The sequence below is a fragment of the Phalacrocorax carbo genome, chromosome 6 (genome assembly GCF_963921805.1).
Source record: "Phalacrocorax carbo chromosome 6, bPhaCar2.1, whole genome shotgun sequence".
In the NCBI taxonomy this organism is placed as follows: Eukaryota; Metazoa; Chordata; class Aves; order Suliformes; family Phalacrocoracidae; genus Phalacrocorax; species Phalacrocorax carbo.
The window spans coordinates 13854965-13869824 of record NC_087518.1 but is presented as its reverse complement, the minus strand read 5'-3'; the positions used below and the strand labels follow the sequence as shown (position 1 = coordinate 13869824).

The 14860-nt window shown below is 37.5% G+C and overlaps 1 protein-coding gene across 2 annotated transcripts in view; it reads right to left on the bottom strand.

The window, feature by feature from the left end:
• The window catches only part of EEFSEC (eukaryotic elongation factor, selenocysteine-tRNA specific), a 129015-nt gene that overhangs the window by 56970 nt on the left and 57185 nt on the right, over positions 1-14860 (bottom strand). For both annotated transcript variants that reach the window (XM_064453771.1, XM_064453772.1), the window contains exon 5: positions 2099-2734. In XM_064453771.1, coding sequence (XP_064309841.1) covers positions 2099-2734 — 636 coding nt within the window. The remainder of the gene's footprint in view (positions 1-2098; positions 2735-14860) is intronic.

The window sequence follows — 14860 nt, the reverse complement described above, 5'->3', positions numbered from 1 at the left end:
CAACTAGTGCCATGCATTGGGAGCAAAAATAAAGAATCTGAGACCAGTTCACTTCAGCTAAACAAAACACAATCAGCATGTGTCTGCACGGGTCATAAAAACTTCTGTTCTCATTCGTATTCCTACAGCCACAGAGAAACAAAAAGAGTTGGTAAGCCAGGTGCCTCTGGATATTAGCATCATGGGCCATGCACAAGCGAGAAAATTTTTAGCAAAGATAAAGGCAAATATTTCATGAGTTCAGATACTCTAGAGCATTCCAAGAACTGGTATCAAGACACACACATTTGGTCTAAGCCTCTCTGCAGCTTAGAGGACAGGACACTTTGGACCTCTTGTTCTAGTTCAGCATCACCATCAGCCAAAGAGGAAGGTAGCCAACCATTTCAAACACACGGAACACTACACCTGCTACGAAAATTTTGAAGGGTGACTGCTGATTTTGGGTGTCCCATATAACCCATATTAAAAAAGACAAAATTTACAGAAAGCTACAGATCTCCTCCTCCTAACTGCCTTCCTTCCTAGTGACAAAACTGGCATCCAACCAGCCAACACAACACGACAGGTCTGTAGTTTCCTTTGAAAACAATGGCCTCCAAACTCAGTAGTGAAAATTCAAGGGAGAAACTTTTTTTTTTTAAAGGCTAAACCAGCAACAGAAACCTCACAGAAAAGGGTGAAATACAAATTGCCTGTTTGATCAATTAATGTAGTGAGGCATTCAGAAAAGAACGTCACTAATTCAAAATCATGCCCTGACAGGGATCTTGGTTTATTTTTACTAGTAAATTAGTAAAGCAAACAAAAAAAATATTCAGGAAGTCTGCATTATAAGTTGGAAACGTGGCAATGTATGCTAAGTATTTAGTCTCCTAGGGTAAAGTAAGGGGAGGTATTATGCAGTACCCAACACAGCTTTACGGAATTTTGAAAAGAACAACACTAAATGTTTTCTTCAGACAATCAGGTTTTGATTAGGAAAATAGAAATTAATAGTCCTTTATCCAAAAGTTAATAAAATACCTACTGCACTAATATATCAAGTAAACATTTGCTGAAGTTTACATCAGCTCTACTCATGTAGGGCTAAGTAATTAAGTTATTTGTATATTAAGTTATTTGTATATTGTACATCTCCACCTAAACCATTCATCCCAGAAAATTCCACTATGATCCCATAGTGGAATAAACAAATAGTGGTATATACCACATAGTGGTATAAACAAATGGTTCTCCGCTGATTACTGAAAGGTAACCACCATCAAGAGCAAACTTACGACAGCAATGTAATAATACCCACCACTATAGACAGTGTATCTATCCATACTGAAGGGACAGTAAAAAAAAAATCCCAGTTAATTTTTACTGCAGAAACTAACTCCCCTGGAAAGCACCTCCATTTTCTGCCACAATGAGGTAGGTCAAGTACATACACTACAGCAGATTAACACCTGTGCAACACAGAAACAACATGCATTAATCAAGGCTCCAAAGTTCTCCACATCACAAGCTTGATCCCAATTTCAGCCTGCTATAGCTCTGTAAGGTATCCTACAGGAGATTCTTTTCGCCTACTAAAATAAGTGTTAGTAACTGAGGTTTTTACTAAATAAATTGTGAAAGCACATACAAGAATTAATAGTGTTCTTTGTGTTATTTAATCTAATGATATTTTCTTTTTGCTTTACACTGTCTTTATATTTTCAATGTACTGCAGAAAACTGTGTAAAATATGTCAATGGAAAGCTGGAAGTTTTGTCAACTGGGAAAAGAACAGATGAGCCACTTAGGAAGTTCCACAAACAAAGCAAGTTTGCAGGAAGGACAGAGTGGCTAGACTTGAAAAGGACCAGTGAAGAACCAGCATCAAATTGCTCAACACTGCATTGAACTGAATGAGCCAGTCCCTTTTAGGCAATTATTTCTGACTGTTTGCAAGCAGAAAAGACACAATACACTGGGTATACAAACATAAGAAAAATGTGTATAAAGACTTTGGAACATGACAGTGAAAGTTCTGTAGCCCACCAATACATATACTTACACAGAGCAAGTATCTCCCCTTCCCGTGTAGAGTATTAAAGAGACAGCTTACCCTTTCCACTTGTCCTTCTTTGTGCTTCAGTTTGTACACTTTCAGCTTTGGAAGGAAAGTCTCCATGTAGTTCTTGTCTTCCATGCCTTGGAGAAGTACCCCATGGAATGCCAGCCTGCAGGTATTTGCGTGAATATCTGTATCCAGCTTGGAGCCAATTACAAGGCACAGTTTAGGACAAGTGACTGGTTTTTCAAACTCCAGCAAAGCCCACTGTTGTCTTGGGAGCTGGACTTCTGCCTGGTCATTTTCTTTGTTCTCTGAAGAAACTGAGTCCTTGGACAAATATTCCTCTTGATAAAGATAATCTTTTTCAAAATCAAAAACATTTTCTTTAATTTCTTCATTGAAATCAGCAGGGGCTGGACTGAAAAACATCACTCTTCCCATAACTGTTTCATGGCCAACTGTGATATGAAACTTGGCCTTGGTCTGGAGAGCTCCTCGAAAATACTGGATTTTCTTCAGAGAAATTATTGCAGCATGGATGGTGTGAAGTGACTCTGGGGTGCAAATTAGGCCTCGTTCTAGCAGTTTGGGATCAAACTGGGTTACACAGATACCTACTCTGTCACCCTGCATAGCGTAAGTCACAGGAGTATGGAACATTTGCATGGACTTGACTTTCTTTGTCACCTATTGATGAAAAAGCAAGACAAAAATAATGAAGCAACTAATTGCACATGAGCGCATCACAAGCACAAAGCAACACATCACACCTCTCTCATAAGATGACTGACCTTCTAGAAGAGTCCACAATTCAAAATGTGGAAAGTGAACAGTCTAAGAACATACCCCGCCATCTTGAATTACCACAGGTTTAAGCCTCTTAGCTTACTCTACTTTGGTTCATGAGACTAAGATTATCATGACCACAATTATGTTGATATTTACATCATCTGTGCTGCAATATCTATATATTACCTGCAAATCAAGAGATATACCCACACCATAGAATAGCTTGCTTAATGTGCTCCCCCTAACCACCTGCACCATCAAAAGTGTAGCACTACAACACACATCCATGCACCTGTATGACTCTTTTCCCACGCTTCTATGAAAATCACTTAATACAATTCTTTGACTTGTTTTAATTCAACTGTAAAACGTTCAGAACGGAAAAACCCTTTCCTTATATTTGTACAACACCGAGCACAATGAAATTTTGTAAATTATCACTGCAAAATAATTAGTAATATAAAAATCTACCATCTCCTGGTCTATGACACTCCATATATTAAAAAAAGTCCTCAAAGCTTTCTTACAAAGATCTGAATGTTCATAAATATATGGCTAGCATCACTGCCACTAAAATGTGGGGTTCCATCTGTTAGGTTTATCATAAGAAGAGTGCATCACTGGCCACCACTTATACTTAAAATTAATTTAGCTCTTCCCAGATGCTATAGAAGTTTGACCTTAATGAGCTTGCTATTGTATTACTTATTTCAAGGAGTTCAAGAAAAGAAGAATGAAGTAAGCTTTTAAAGATCAGTCTAGGTACAGTTTGATCAGACTAAACCATTTTAGCTTAACAAGTCTTCATTTTGGCTTTTCTTTCATTTCTGCAAACCACCCTTTAATAAAATTCCCCCTCCCCCTGTTTTGTGTGTAGCCACGTGTTTTTTCTGATACTGCGTTTATGTTGCCACCTGTTCCATTCATACTAATGCTGGACCCTTGGATAGGTAACCACTCTGCTTGAAGTCCCTGCGTTAGATACCAAGCTTTTAATACTGAAATAGTATTTCTGGCAATTAAAAAAATGTATCTGCTAAATAAATATTAAATACTTGGACAAGAATCCTTAGTACAAAAAAGTTATACACAACATATTTTTGAAGGGCTGAAACCTCAAAATTCAGATCCAAGAACTAAACTCTCCATGGGAATGATCTGTTCCAGAGATCATTTCTTTAGCATGTCTTTATCAATATACAACAGATTATACTGTGAATGCGTACAGAATAACATTGCTAGAATAGATCTCAACTCTCACTATAATTTCTTCTTCTCTCTTCCTTTTCTTAATACCAATTCTACAGCTATCAAAAAGGTTCATACCAAATACTATTGTGCAATTCTCAGCATTCAAGCCGTTAGTATGTCTCGCTCAGCTGGAACTGTTGTGAAATCAACTTCCAACCCCTGCATGTCCCTTATTACTTCATCTTCTCTAATCCTGGGCCACCCCACTTATCTTCTAACGCCTGAAAGTAAGGACTCAAAATACACAAGCACTGATGAAGAGAATCCCAAACCAAAGGACTGGACTCAGCAGACCTGGGCTTCATTCTCAGTATGTCACACAGTGCAGAGCTCCTCGTTTGGGTTAGACAACTCCGGACAGTCTAGAGAAGTTAACCTTATTCATTTTAATCACAGAATTATTTACTCACAGGATAATACTGAAAATATCAGCTTTTTTAATGCATCTTGGATACAATGCATAAGTGGAAAGAGAACTATGTTTTTCACCTTTTCCTTTTCTACAAAGCCTGCTGCCCTATATGAAGGACATAGTACTTGGTTTCAGACAAATCTCTGTATGCCTATTCCCAACATCACCAAACTAAACAATTCTAAGAGAAGACTGCAGGGGAAAAAAGGAAGACTCAGAAGGGAATAAACTGCAGAAACTTAGATCAAAATAATGGAGTAGATGAAAAGTCTATTGACTGAACTAAAACCTTCAGTAACTGGAATATAAAGAGCTCTCCAAACAAGTCAGCAAGAAAAAGGTCACAGACAATATACCGAAAGCTGATTTTAAGAAGAGGAAAAAAAATCTAGCACCTGCATGGCTTCTGGAAAATGACACAATTCCTGTATTCCTTATTGAAATCATAATTATACAAATAAAAATTACCATGAACTTCACCACTATAAATAGCTTGGGTTTCCCATATCTCTGGCTGCTAACCAAAACCATAAGAAACGTCCTTTTTCAGATTCTAGTAAGTTGTTACTGCAACATTTTTCAACTCAAATGCCACATCAATTTCTGTGGATTCTCTAAGAATCCACAGATTATTATGAGAAAGGGCATCAAGAAGTGCGTTCCTGTAAAAGAAAAAACCTAGACCAAAACAGTTTGCTACGATCTTAACTAATGTCAGAACAGACTTAAAAGGTCATCCTAAATACTCACTAGATTTCATTTTCAAGCATTTTTTGTACTCAAATATATACTTGTTATCCCTTTAGCCAAACCTCCTAGACAGTACAACCTATCTAGATGGATTGGATAGAAACAATTTAGCATTTAATGCCTCCATGCTCTCTTCACTTCCAGCATTGTACTTCTGAAGGCTGGAAGTATGGTAGCATAAATCAAACCCTTCCTTCTTTCATTCACTATAACCTACCCCTCCCTCTCAAACATTGTGATAGCTGCAACATTGATGATACAAGCAACATTTAAGCACTTTCAAAAAATAGAAGGACTTCTAAACATGTGTTTCAAAGAAATAAACAAGTACCACAAGATTGGAATTGCCATATGAAAGTACCAACCCAAACTATGGGGGTTTGAAAGACTTCTGTGATTTCATGTGTGATAATACTGGCAGTGAATCTTCTATCTTCTACAACCATGGACAAGGTGAATGAACTGACAAGAACTAAGGAATCTTCCACCCCTGTTTCTCCCCAACACAAAACTGGAACTGGAAGATGCACAAGAGATCTATGCAGTTTTCTATCTTAAAGAAAAAAAACAAACAACAAACTTTGTATTGTGGCTCTGTTTTATTCTTAATATTCCAGTTTATAGTATTACTTTTTAGAAACTACCCACCTCAACAGCTGAGTGAAATTGTTGCAGAAAATACTTGCCAGTCTCTAAAACAGTCTACATATGTTCATCTGAAATATCTTTCACGGAACTCAGATCACATTAAAGAATAAAGACTGTGTTTAAAAATATCTATTCTTGTATGCATATACTCAGAATGCATTTTAGCTTTTAATCAGGGATCTATGAAACACTTCTTAAAAGTGTTATGCCTACTCTCTACTCCGTCCCCTTAAATTAACTCAAATGATTAGGATTAGGTTTGATGCATCCGACATGCAGCCCATAAATAATGATCAGAAGGAGAATTAACAAGTAACTTTAAAATATTCACTTCACATGATTAAACTTTTTCAAGGAGATTTGCAGCTCAACCATGGCATACAGAGCTGGCTTGTACCAGAACACTAGCTGTGTTCTTCCACATTTCTCAGTGTTAAACTACATTAAAAAGAGTATACAATTGTGAAGTGTCACTTCCCATAACAAAAGCTTGCTGTAATTCCTATGTGTAGGAGAAACTTTGCTGTTGTGTATATCGATACAGGAGTATTTTCTAGTATTTTCTAGCTGCACAAGGCTTTAACAGGATGGCTCCCATTCATACATTCACTGATCACCCTCACAGTCTCCAATGCAAGTTCAAGAAAAGTCTTGGATCCCAACTAATTCTCTTTCAGGCTGCTCTTTCAGAAGACGCTATCCTAATTAAAAAAAAAAAACAACCAACCACTGAAAACTTGCAGAATCATGTAAAGCAAAGCTTTATCCTCCCAACCAATGCAGATTAGCTGTGCTGCCCACAACTCTCTCCTAGGAGGCAAGCCCCCCCACACCCTGGCTGTGCTCACCCAGAGCTTTAACAATTAACTGATTTCTTTGTAGCTGAGCCTGGCTTTCAAACAGGTCTGCTCATCCCCAGACACATGAAGGGAAAAATACTGCATTACTGAAAATCCGCATTTCATGCGTTTTAAATGTAAACAGTTTCCCCCCTTATATTCATGGTACCTGTTCTTGTAGGGAGGAACACATTCAAGCCCATTCCTTTTTGCCTACATGATCTCAGCACCAGAATCAACTGTAAAAGGAGTATGCACAGTATCTTAACTGACCATAAACTCTGTTCCAAGAGCATAACATATGTAGGAATTACAATCTGACCACAACAATGCTAGAGTGCGCTTAGCTGATTGGGGGGTGGATTAGATCACACAAGAGCTGAGTTGGAATTGCATCTCCTTCAAAAGGTCAGCCATGGAACCAGCAGAGAAGTGAATCAGTGAGTTGATCTGCACCCACTGGATCAAATAACAAGAGCCAGGGTAGCTTTAAATCACAAACTTCCTGTTTTCTGAGCAGACCGTGAATATCAGTAGGGTATTTCATTCCATCTCACTCTGACCCTGACTGACACAGGCATTTGTCCATGGTTTAAAATATTCCAAATGCAGGGGTTTTTTTTCAAGACACAAGTCCATAACTAAAATTCACCTTTGTTTTGTCTAGCCTTTAAAATACAAACCTGGAAGCACTGAAAAGGATGCAACTGGCCCTCAGTATTACACTTGTTTCTCGTACGCATATCTAGGGTTTTTTTATGTAAGGGATCCCCACAAGTTATAGCACAGTTCTAAACTTTCACACATCTTCTTTAGCTTTACAGCAATAGAAATTTCAAGTAGGGAGTTGGGGCTGGATCATTCAGCCCACCCACCCACCAACAGAATGATGTTAAATACTTCAGAGCATTTTGTCCTCAGCAATAGGAATTCATAACTAAGACCAGCTATGACCAATATCTTTGGCATTTCTTTCAAGCACCCAATTTTTGTCCTCAAAATGCTGTTTCAACAACTTCTATCTCATCTTGTCCATGAAAATAGTGCAAGACCCATTTTAGCAATCTGCTAGAGACATATTTTCCTCTTCTTTTGGGAAATTAGAGACTTAGAAAGTGAACAATGTTGAGTACAATTTTAGAGACAGACTTTATTACGTGCTTACGTTGTAGGTAAACGTGGAAAACTGGTAGGATTATAAAACTTGCTACAAACTTCACTAAGAAATGTACTCACATTTTCTTTTCTAATAATGGCATACAGGAATTGATTATATCTCACCATATAAATCAAGAGCCACGTGTTGAAATCTTACATCATTTGCAAAGGGATTTGTTTCACTTAAAATTTTGTCTAATTACATTAAAGCATTATGTAAAGGTCTATAAAAAGGGTGAGAAAGACGATGTTTGTGTTCAAATGCAGATTCAAGAAATGCAAAACAAATAAAAAGCGCCCAAGCAGTTCAGCCCTTGAGATAAACAAATGTGTTCATTATGAGAAGAGAACCCATTATTTGAAGACCAAAGGAGAAGTCCAAAGATTTTCAAAGTGGTTTAGTACAGACTAATAGAAAACAGGATACAGAAAAGTCCACTAATGACTTTTTCCCCTGATCTGTCAGATCTTCTTTTCCTTTATTTATCCAACTTCCATTAAGTTATCAACCATATGCCATTGCTCATAGCTTCTTTAGATAAGAACCTAGACATCCTGCTGCCTCCCAATGCTGTGAGTACATCTTTCTGATATGAAAGATACAGCAACCATACTGCCCTGTAATACTGACGAGAAACTGCAAAGTTTAAATTAGCCTTAATAATCTATTAGAGAAAATACTAATTATAAATGCAGTATTAATAAAAGGAGTATTACATATGTATTACAAAAAAAGATCCCACTTTAAAATGCAGAGGACTCCAACCAGTTTAAAATAAAGATCACATCTCAGAGCCCAGCTGGCAAGAGCTGCATCTTCAAACTTATATCGAAGATGGGAAAGGAACTGATAAATGAAGAAAGGAGCATTTCAGCCCTGAGGTCCTCAAGAGCAAGCCTGCCTGAGTCAGCACACAAACAAGAGAAAAAAACCACTTCAGAGGCATAAACTGATCATACGTTGCAGCAGAGTGCCAAATACAAGAAACACCACCTTAATATTATCCAGTAGAAGTGTTTGCTTATAGCTGAAGAGGAGCTGCAAACCAAGGTCCAACCGCATGACCAAAACGCATCTTACATCTGCTGATTTTGAAAGCAAAGGACTGCTTTCCTCCATATTGCTCTACTACATTTCCAAATACAGAATAAGGCATCTCATCTTCCTGCTTCCAGTATCATCTCTTGGTGGTCAGAGAATATCAAGCTACACTGTCAAAAAAGCACAGCCCACTTGGCTGAAAGGCTACCACAATTTTTAGGTTTCAGCCAATCCTCGTCTAAGCATGCAGCTGAAATAAAGCAAAGATCCTATTCAGACATAAGATTGCTTTTACACGTAAGCAGATCTTTTCATAAATTCTCTTCCAAACATGAAGCATACCAAATTCTTTGCTTTATGAAGGATGACCATTCACAAGCAAAGCTGAGTCCTATAGATGAGTAAACAGCAATGTCTTTAGCAAAGAAGGCAAACCACTCCTGTTTGAAAGTGTCAAAAGGACACCTAGGCTATGAAGGCACAAAACCGCAACAACAGCATTCAGAAATGACGAGTCAAGGCTTCTGCCCTACTTCATCCACATCCTCCAATCAAAACAAAATTTAAAAATTAAGATACAGAATATTTTCTTAATTCTCTGAGACGCCTTTGTGGTTCATGACATATCTCAATGAACACTGAGAAACATTAACCCCAAATCTTCAACCAGGATTTCAGAACAGCATAAAAGGTAGACAGGAACTGTCAATAGCACGTTGTTGAAGAGCAATCACACGATGCAAACTTTGCCCACTGCTCAGGTTGTGGAAAACCATCTGAGTCAACATCAAAACATCTGCTAGGACAAACTACAAAAAGTAGAAACCTCAAAGAGTCAGAAATAATTCCAAGTTTGTTGGTACTACACCAAGACCATGGCAACAATTAGTAACAATGGGGCTTAGTCACAATTTCCTGAAAGATCCTGAATATTTCTAGAATCTATTATTCGTCCATGGCCTTACTTTGCCTCCAGACAGGAAAGGAATACAGCATCTAGAGGAAGAACTATTTCACACAGAATGATTCTTTTAACTTAATATTTTAAGTTTATAAGGGGATTCATCATATGACCACTGTGGTGCTTATGTAATGCCACACACCTGCTATCAGATTTTATTTAATTACTCTTCCTCCTGATAAAACAACACCATAGCCTGAAGAGTCTGCGCTGCAACACTGGAATAAAGCAATATAAAAGGTGATACTAAAATTCCTCTGTAGCTTATTTCCTTTCAGAGCATCTAAAATACGGCTATGCATCCAGTAAACAAAGCAGCAGGTCAACAATCTTACACTCATGCTGTTCTGCTTTAATAGTGTAATTTTAATTTAAATTACAAGTATGCTATATTCATGCACACAATCACAAACCAAAAATTAGCAAGTGTTAAGATTAAGATTTTGCACATAAAGTTAAGTGACCTTCTGGGCCTATGCATTCTCCTGTAGTGTTCTAGTATATAATCTCAAATTTTTTTTTCAAATAGAACCTAATCCACCCCATGCACAGGCTGGACAAAGTTCACTGAATAAGAAAACTACCCTCTTTTTATTTTCTTCATGTGACTGAACTGCCCTGAATTTATTATTTACTGTAGACCATCAAATTCACACTGTATTGCATGTAAGCTTACTGGAGTATTTATTTGGTAAACTGCAGTAGTCTTGTCAGCCTTGTGATACAACGTGGTATTACGTCTCACTGCAGACAGGAAACTGAACTGCAGAATTTGTCACAATCCAAATTCTCAAGAAAAATTCAACATCCAGTTTTTGAAAGCAAAAGGCTGATTTTTTCAGACTATTTATCATTTCATAGCATTTTTCCTCAGTAACAGCAAAGCTTCCAATAGCCTCAACTGCTTCAGCCGTTTTTCAGCTCACACCAAAACCCCCAAATCCAAACCGTACCTATCCAGCTTCCACATGAGAATGCTGTGAGAGATGCTTCCCAAGCCCTACTAGAGGCATGACTCATCCTGTTTCTACTTTTTGCCACAGAAGGCAATCAGGCTTGTCAAGCATGATTTGCCCCTGCAGTATTTCCCAGTAATTACATGTTCTTAATACACTCTTTGCCTTCCACCCCTTGTATCTCCTCCTCTACCTGGGATTCACAAGGGGAACACCAAGACCACTAAGCCCCACTGCACCTTTATTTTCTCTCTGCACTGCCTCTTAGATTTGGACGAATTTATTCACACAGGGGAAGACCCACATCCCCTTTCATCAGTCTGGCCAAAAGAGCATAACAGCCATATAGGTTGGACGCTTGGGGCTATAGGCAGGGAATAGATCCCCACTCTGCAAGGATGTGCGGAAAGAAGCAGAAGCCTGACACCTACTATATATCCTTTCATCTCCAAATGACTAAAATCTCTCATAGCCTTTCTGTAACCAGAAAAGGAATCTTAAGATGTCAAGTATCCTTAAATTAAGTGGTACTGCTTGTGCCATCTATCACTATAGATGACAAAGTACACGTTGTAAAAGCATAGTATAATGCCAGTGAGTTTAGCGAGCAAGTATCGAGACAGAGAACATCAGACCCATAGTAAAATTATGGCACAGAATAAGCTTAACATTTACATACCAATTAAAATTTCTGCAACTTATCAAAAATATTTTAATAAAACATTTTTCAAAGACAAAGTCCAAAAAGAAGTAGTCAAAACCAATGCAAAACAATAGGTTAAAGAAAAGCTGTCTGGAATTTTCTTCTTCCAACAGAATGAACTGAATTCTTTTTTCCAAATAGATTTAGGTTTAGAACAATAATACTACTTTTATCTGAAGACTTCAAAGTCACATGCAAAAGAATATATCACAGTAAACACAGGGTTGAAGGTTTTATAGAAGAACTTCTACTGGGATTTTTTTCTTCTTCTTTAAAAGAAATTTGTTTACTACCAGTCTTTGAAAAGCATAAAAGGGAGGAAACTATAGGGTAAAGTAAAACTTTTACATGTAAAGAACATTTGGAGCTTTGTGAAAAGGCTGGTTTTGGTAGATGTGCGACATGTAGTCCAATGTGAGTAATATTATATCTCAAATAAAAATCAGCCCATGAATATACATAATCCAAAAGGTAATTCTCCCAATCTCTGAAATGTAATGGAGCCACTCTAGATCACTGAGGCATGAATATTTACTGTATTCAGGCTTTACTGCTCTCGATCTGGGTTCAATTTTGCAAATTAAAATGAAGGCACTGTGGATAGAGAGATTAAAGAAGAGCATCCCAAAGCCTGCCTGTTTCCTTGGTGTGGTAGCAGTGATCTGGTTACCCTTCTGTTAGGTTATTTCTTTTTATTTAATGGAGTAGGTCAAAAGCAATTGAGAGTGGAAAAAGGAGGTCATTATTGGGTCATAACCTTGGAGTTAAAGGCTCACTAAGGAAAACAAACACAGAGCAAACATAAAGCTGCATTTGAAAACAAAACCTGTAATGAAAAATAATATTTTCAGCTTTTTTTGCTTCTATTTTGACAGGTCGAGGGGAAAAACAAGAACAGAGTTCATTCACTCATTTCTTTCTTGTGAACAAAATTCTCTTGTACCTTCTCTAAAATAAGGTCATTAATAGAAGCCATGATTTATACAAAATGAAAAAAAGGTGATGAATAATTACTGAGAGATCTAGTAGGCTTCATTAGCGGTAACAAATGTTGACATTAATCATGACGGTTTGTACATTTTCTAGGAAATAGTTGGAATATAAACACAACAACACTCTAGTGCCATGCAAACAAAGTACGTACATCAGTACAGATCAAATGATACACTACTACTCCTAGTAAATTCCTTGTACCAATTACAATCAAAACAAGGCCACCACTGCTGTGAGAAGAGAAGAAAAAGGAATTAATTACTATCAGACAAGTGCTTTTCACAATAATCCTTTTTATGAGATAAAAACAACTAGTATACAAATGTTTACAGATATTTTCATTGAGGTAGGATTTTCTTGGTGACAAATTTTAAGAGAGTTCAACTAGTAAGCAATTTCTAATATAAGTCAGTAAGAGTGATTAAGATTAGACCAGTAAATTTATATCCTCTGCACTGTATATTTCACAAATCTCAGCAGTTGAGTCTAGAGTAAAGAACAAATGGATTAATTCCTACCATCTCGGCAAATAATACTAAGCTATTAAAGGAACAAAGTAGTACAGTGCAAAGGTTGATATAGCAAAACCAAATTCTAATGCACAGATACATGGTAAAAAAAAGTCATGTTTACAGTAATGATTCCAATTCATCCATTCACATACAGCTGGGGGAACAAAAGGGGCGAAAGGGAAGAAAACTGGAGGAGAAAAATTGAGGAAAGAATAAAGAGACTGCATCTTTTCAAACTGGAAATAGAGCCAAAACATAGTGGTCATCAGCAAGCAAAAACAGCATTTACCACATAGAGATGCTGATATCTTATGAAATAAGAAATTCACACTTTTTTGCCTCTGAGCTACATCCTGGTACCAAAGGGTTACTATGCTTTGAAACCTTCACCAACGGCCTTACTAAACATTTAATATTTTTCTTTCTTCTTTCTTAAAGGCCCCAGATGTGTTCTTGCAGATCAAAAGAGACCAACTTATAAAGTTAAACGAAATCAAGGGCTTTTGTTCTGAGGCATCGTTGCTGAACTAATTATTCCTGGATGTTGTTTAATGAAATAGCGGTGCCATATATTAAAACAGTTAACAGGATGAGTTGCGTGAGTTATAGGAAAGGTCTGATCTGGGATTATAAATTTAAGGTTTTCTTCAAAGGAGATGAAACAAACTACTCACAACTCCCCAGTGCTTTCTGTCACTAGAAGACTGAAATAAAGGAATCCAAAAATGTACGAAAGCTGAAATATTATTCTACATATTTTCCCTTCCCTGAATGATGGAGAACTAAAGATGGGGGAGTTCAAAAAACTCCTGAGATTCTTTGAGATGGGGAAATGAAGATCTAAGCTATCCTGTCTATTCCCTGAATGCTACAAAGCACAAGTTAAAATAAATATTGGTAAAGTCTTAGCAGCTTCATTTTAGATGTACATATGCAAAAAAAGGACTCCCATCTTAAAAATCCCAATGCAAATAGTTACCAGATCAATTAACAGGGGGGAAAAAGGGCGGAAGGGGGGGCGGGGCAGGTGGAATGTAAGGAAATAGTTACTCCAACATCAAATTATTAGTAAAATTGGATCTTTTACATTATTCTGCAGCCCCCAACCATACTAAAATGCTGATTTAACTATACATTTACCTTACTGAAAGAAACAAAAGACTCTCAAGATCCCTAAGGACATCTCTGACTAGGAAGGCAACTTCTCAGAACCAATGCTCTTATACATTCAGACAATAAACACTTCACTTCCTCACTGATCGTCTCTTCTGTGTTTGTATTTTACAGCCTGACACCAGCCAACCCAACACTTGACACCTAATTAACAGACCTAGGAGCTGGAGGTCCATATATTGATCACACTAAGTGGGATTAGTGTGAAATAAAAAGTTCAAAGGGTCTTGACCAAACTTCACCACAGCCCAGCTGTGACAGCTGCTATGAATTTGTGTATCCACTGCCCCACATTTTTATTAAGAGGGGTCTGGCACACAAGAGTATGCAGTAGCCTGTGAGATCACGAAGGTTCACCTAACAATGTCAGGCTCTGTAACTGCAGTGACTGACTGAGGAAAAAAATCCTTGTGCTTGTTTGCATAGGTCTTTTTGATTAACTCATGAAAAGGGTCCCTCACCTCTGATACAACAAGCATTTACAATTGACAGACTTGACTTCTTTGCCTCTCAAGGATTTGTTAACTTGCTGTGGAAGAGCTGTCCAATTTGAAAAAAACCCTGGGCTTGGTTATAAAAGAAGTAATTCCTGATACATGCTGCAAGCCTACCCAGTATATTCTGTC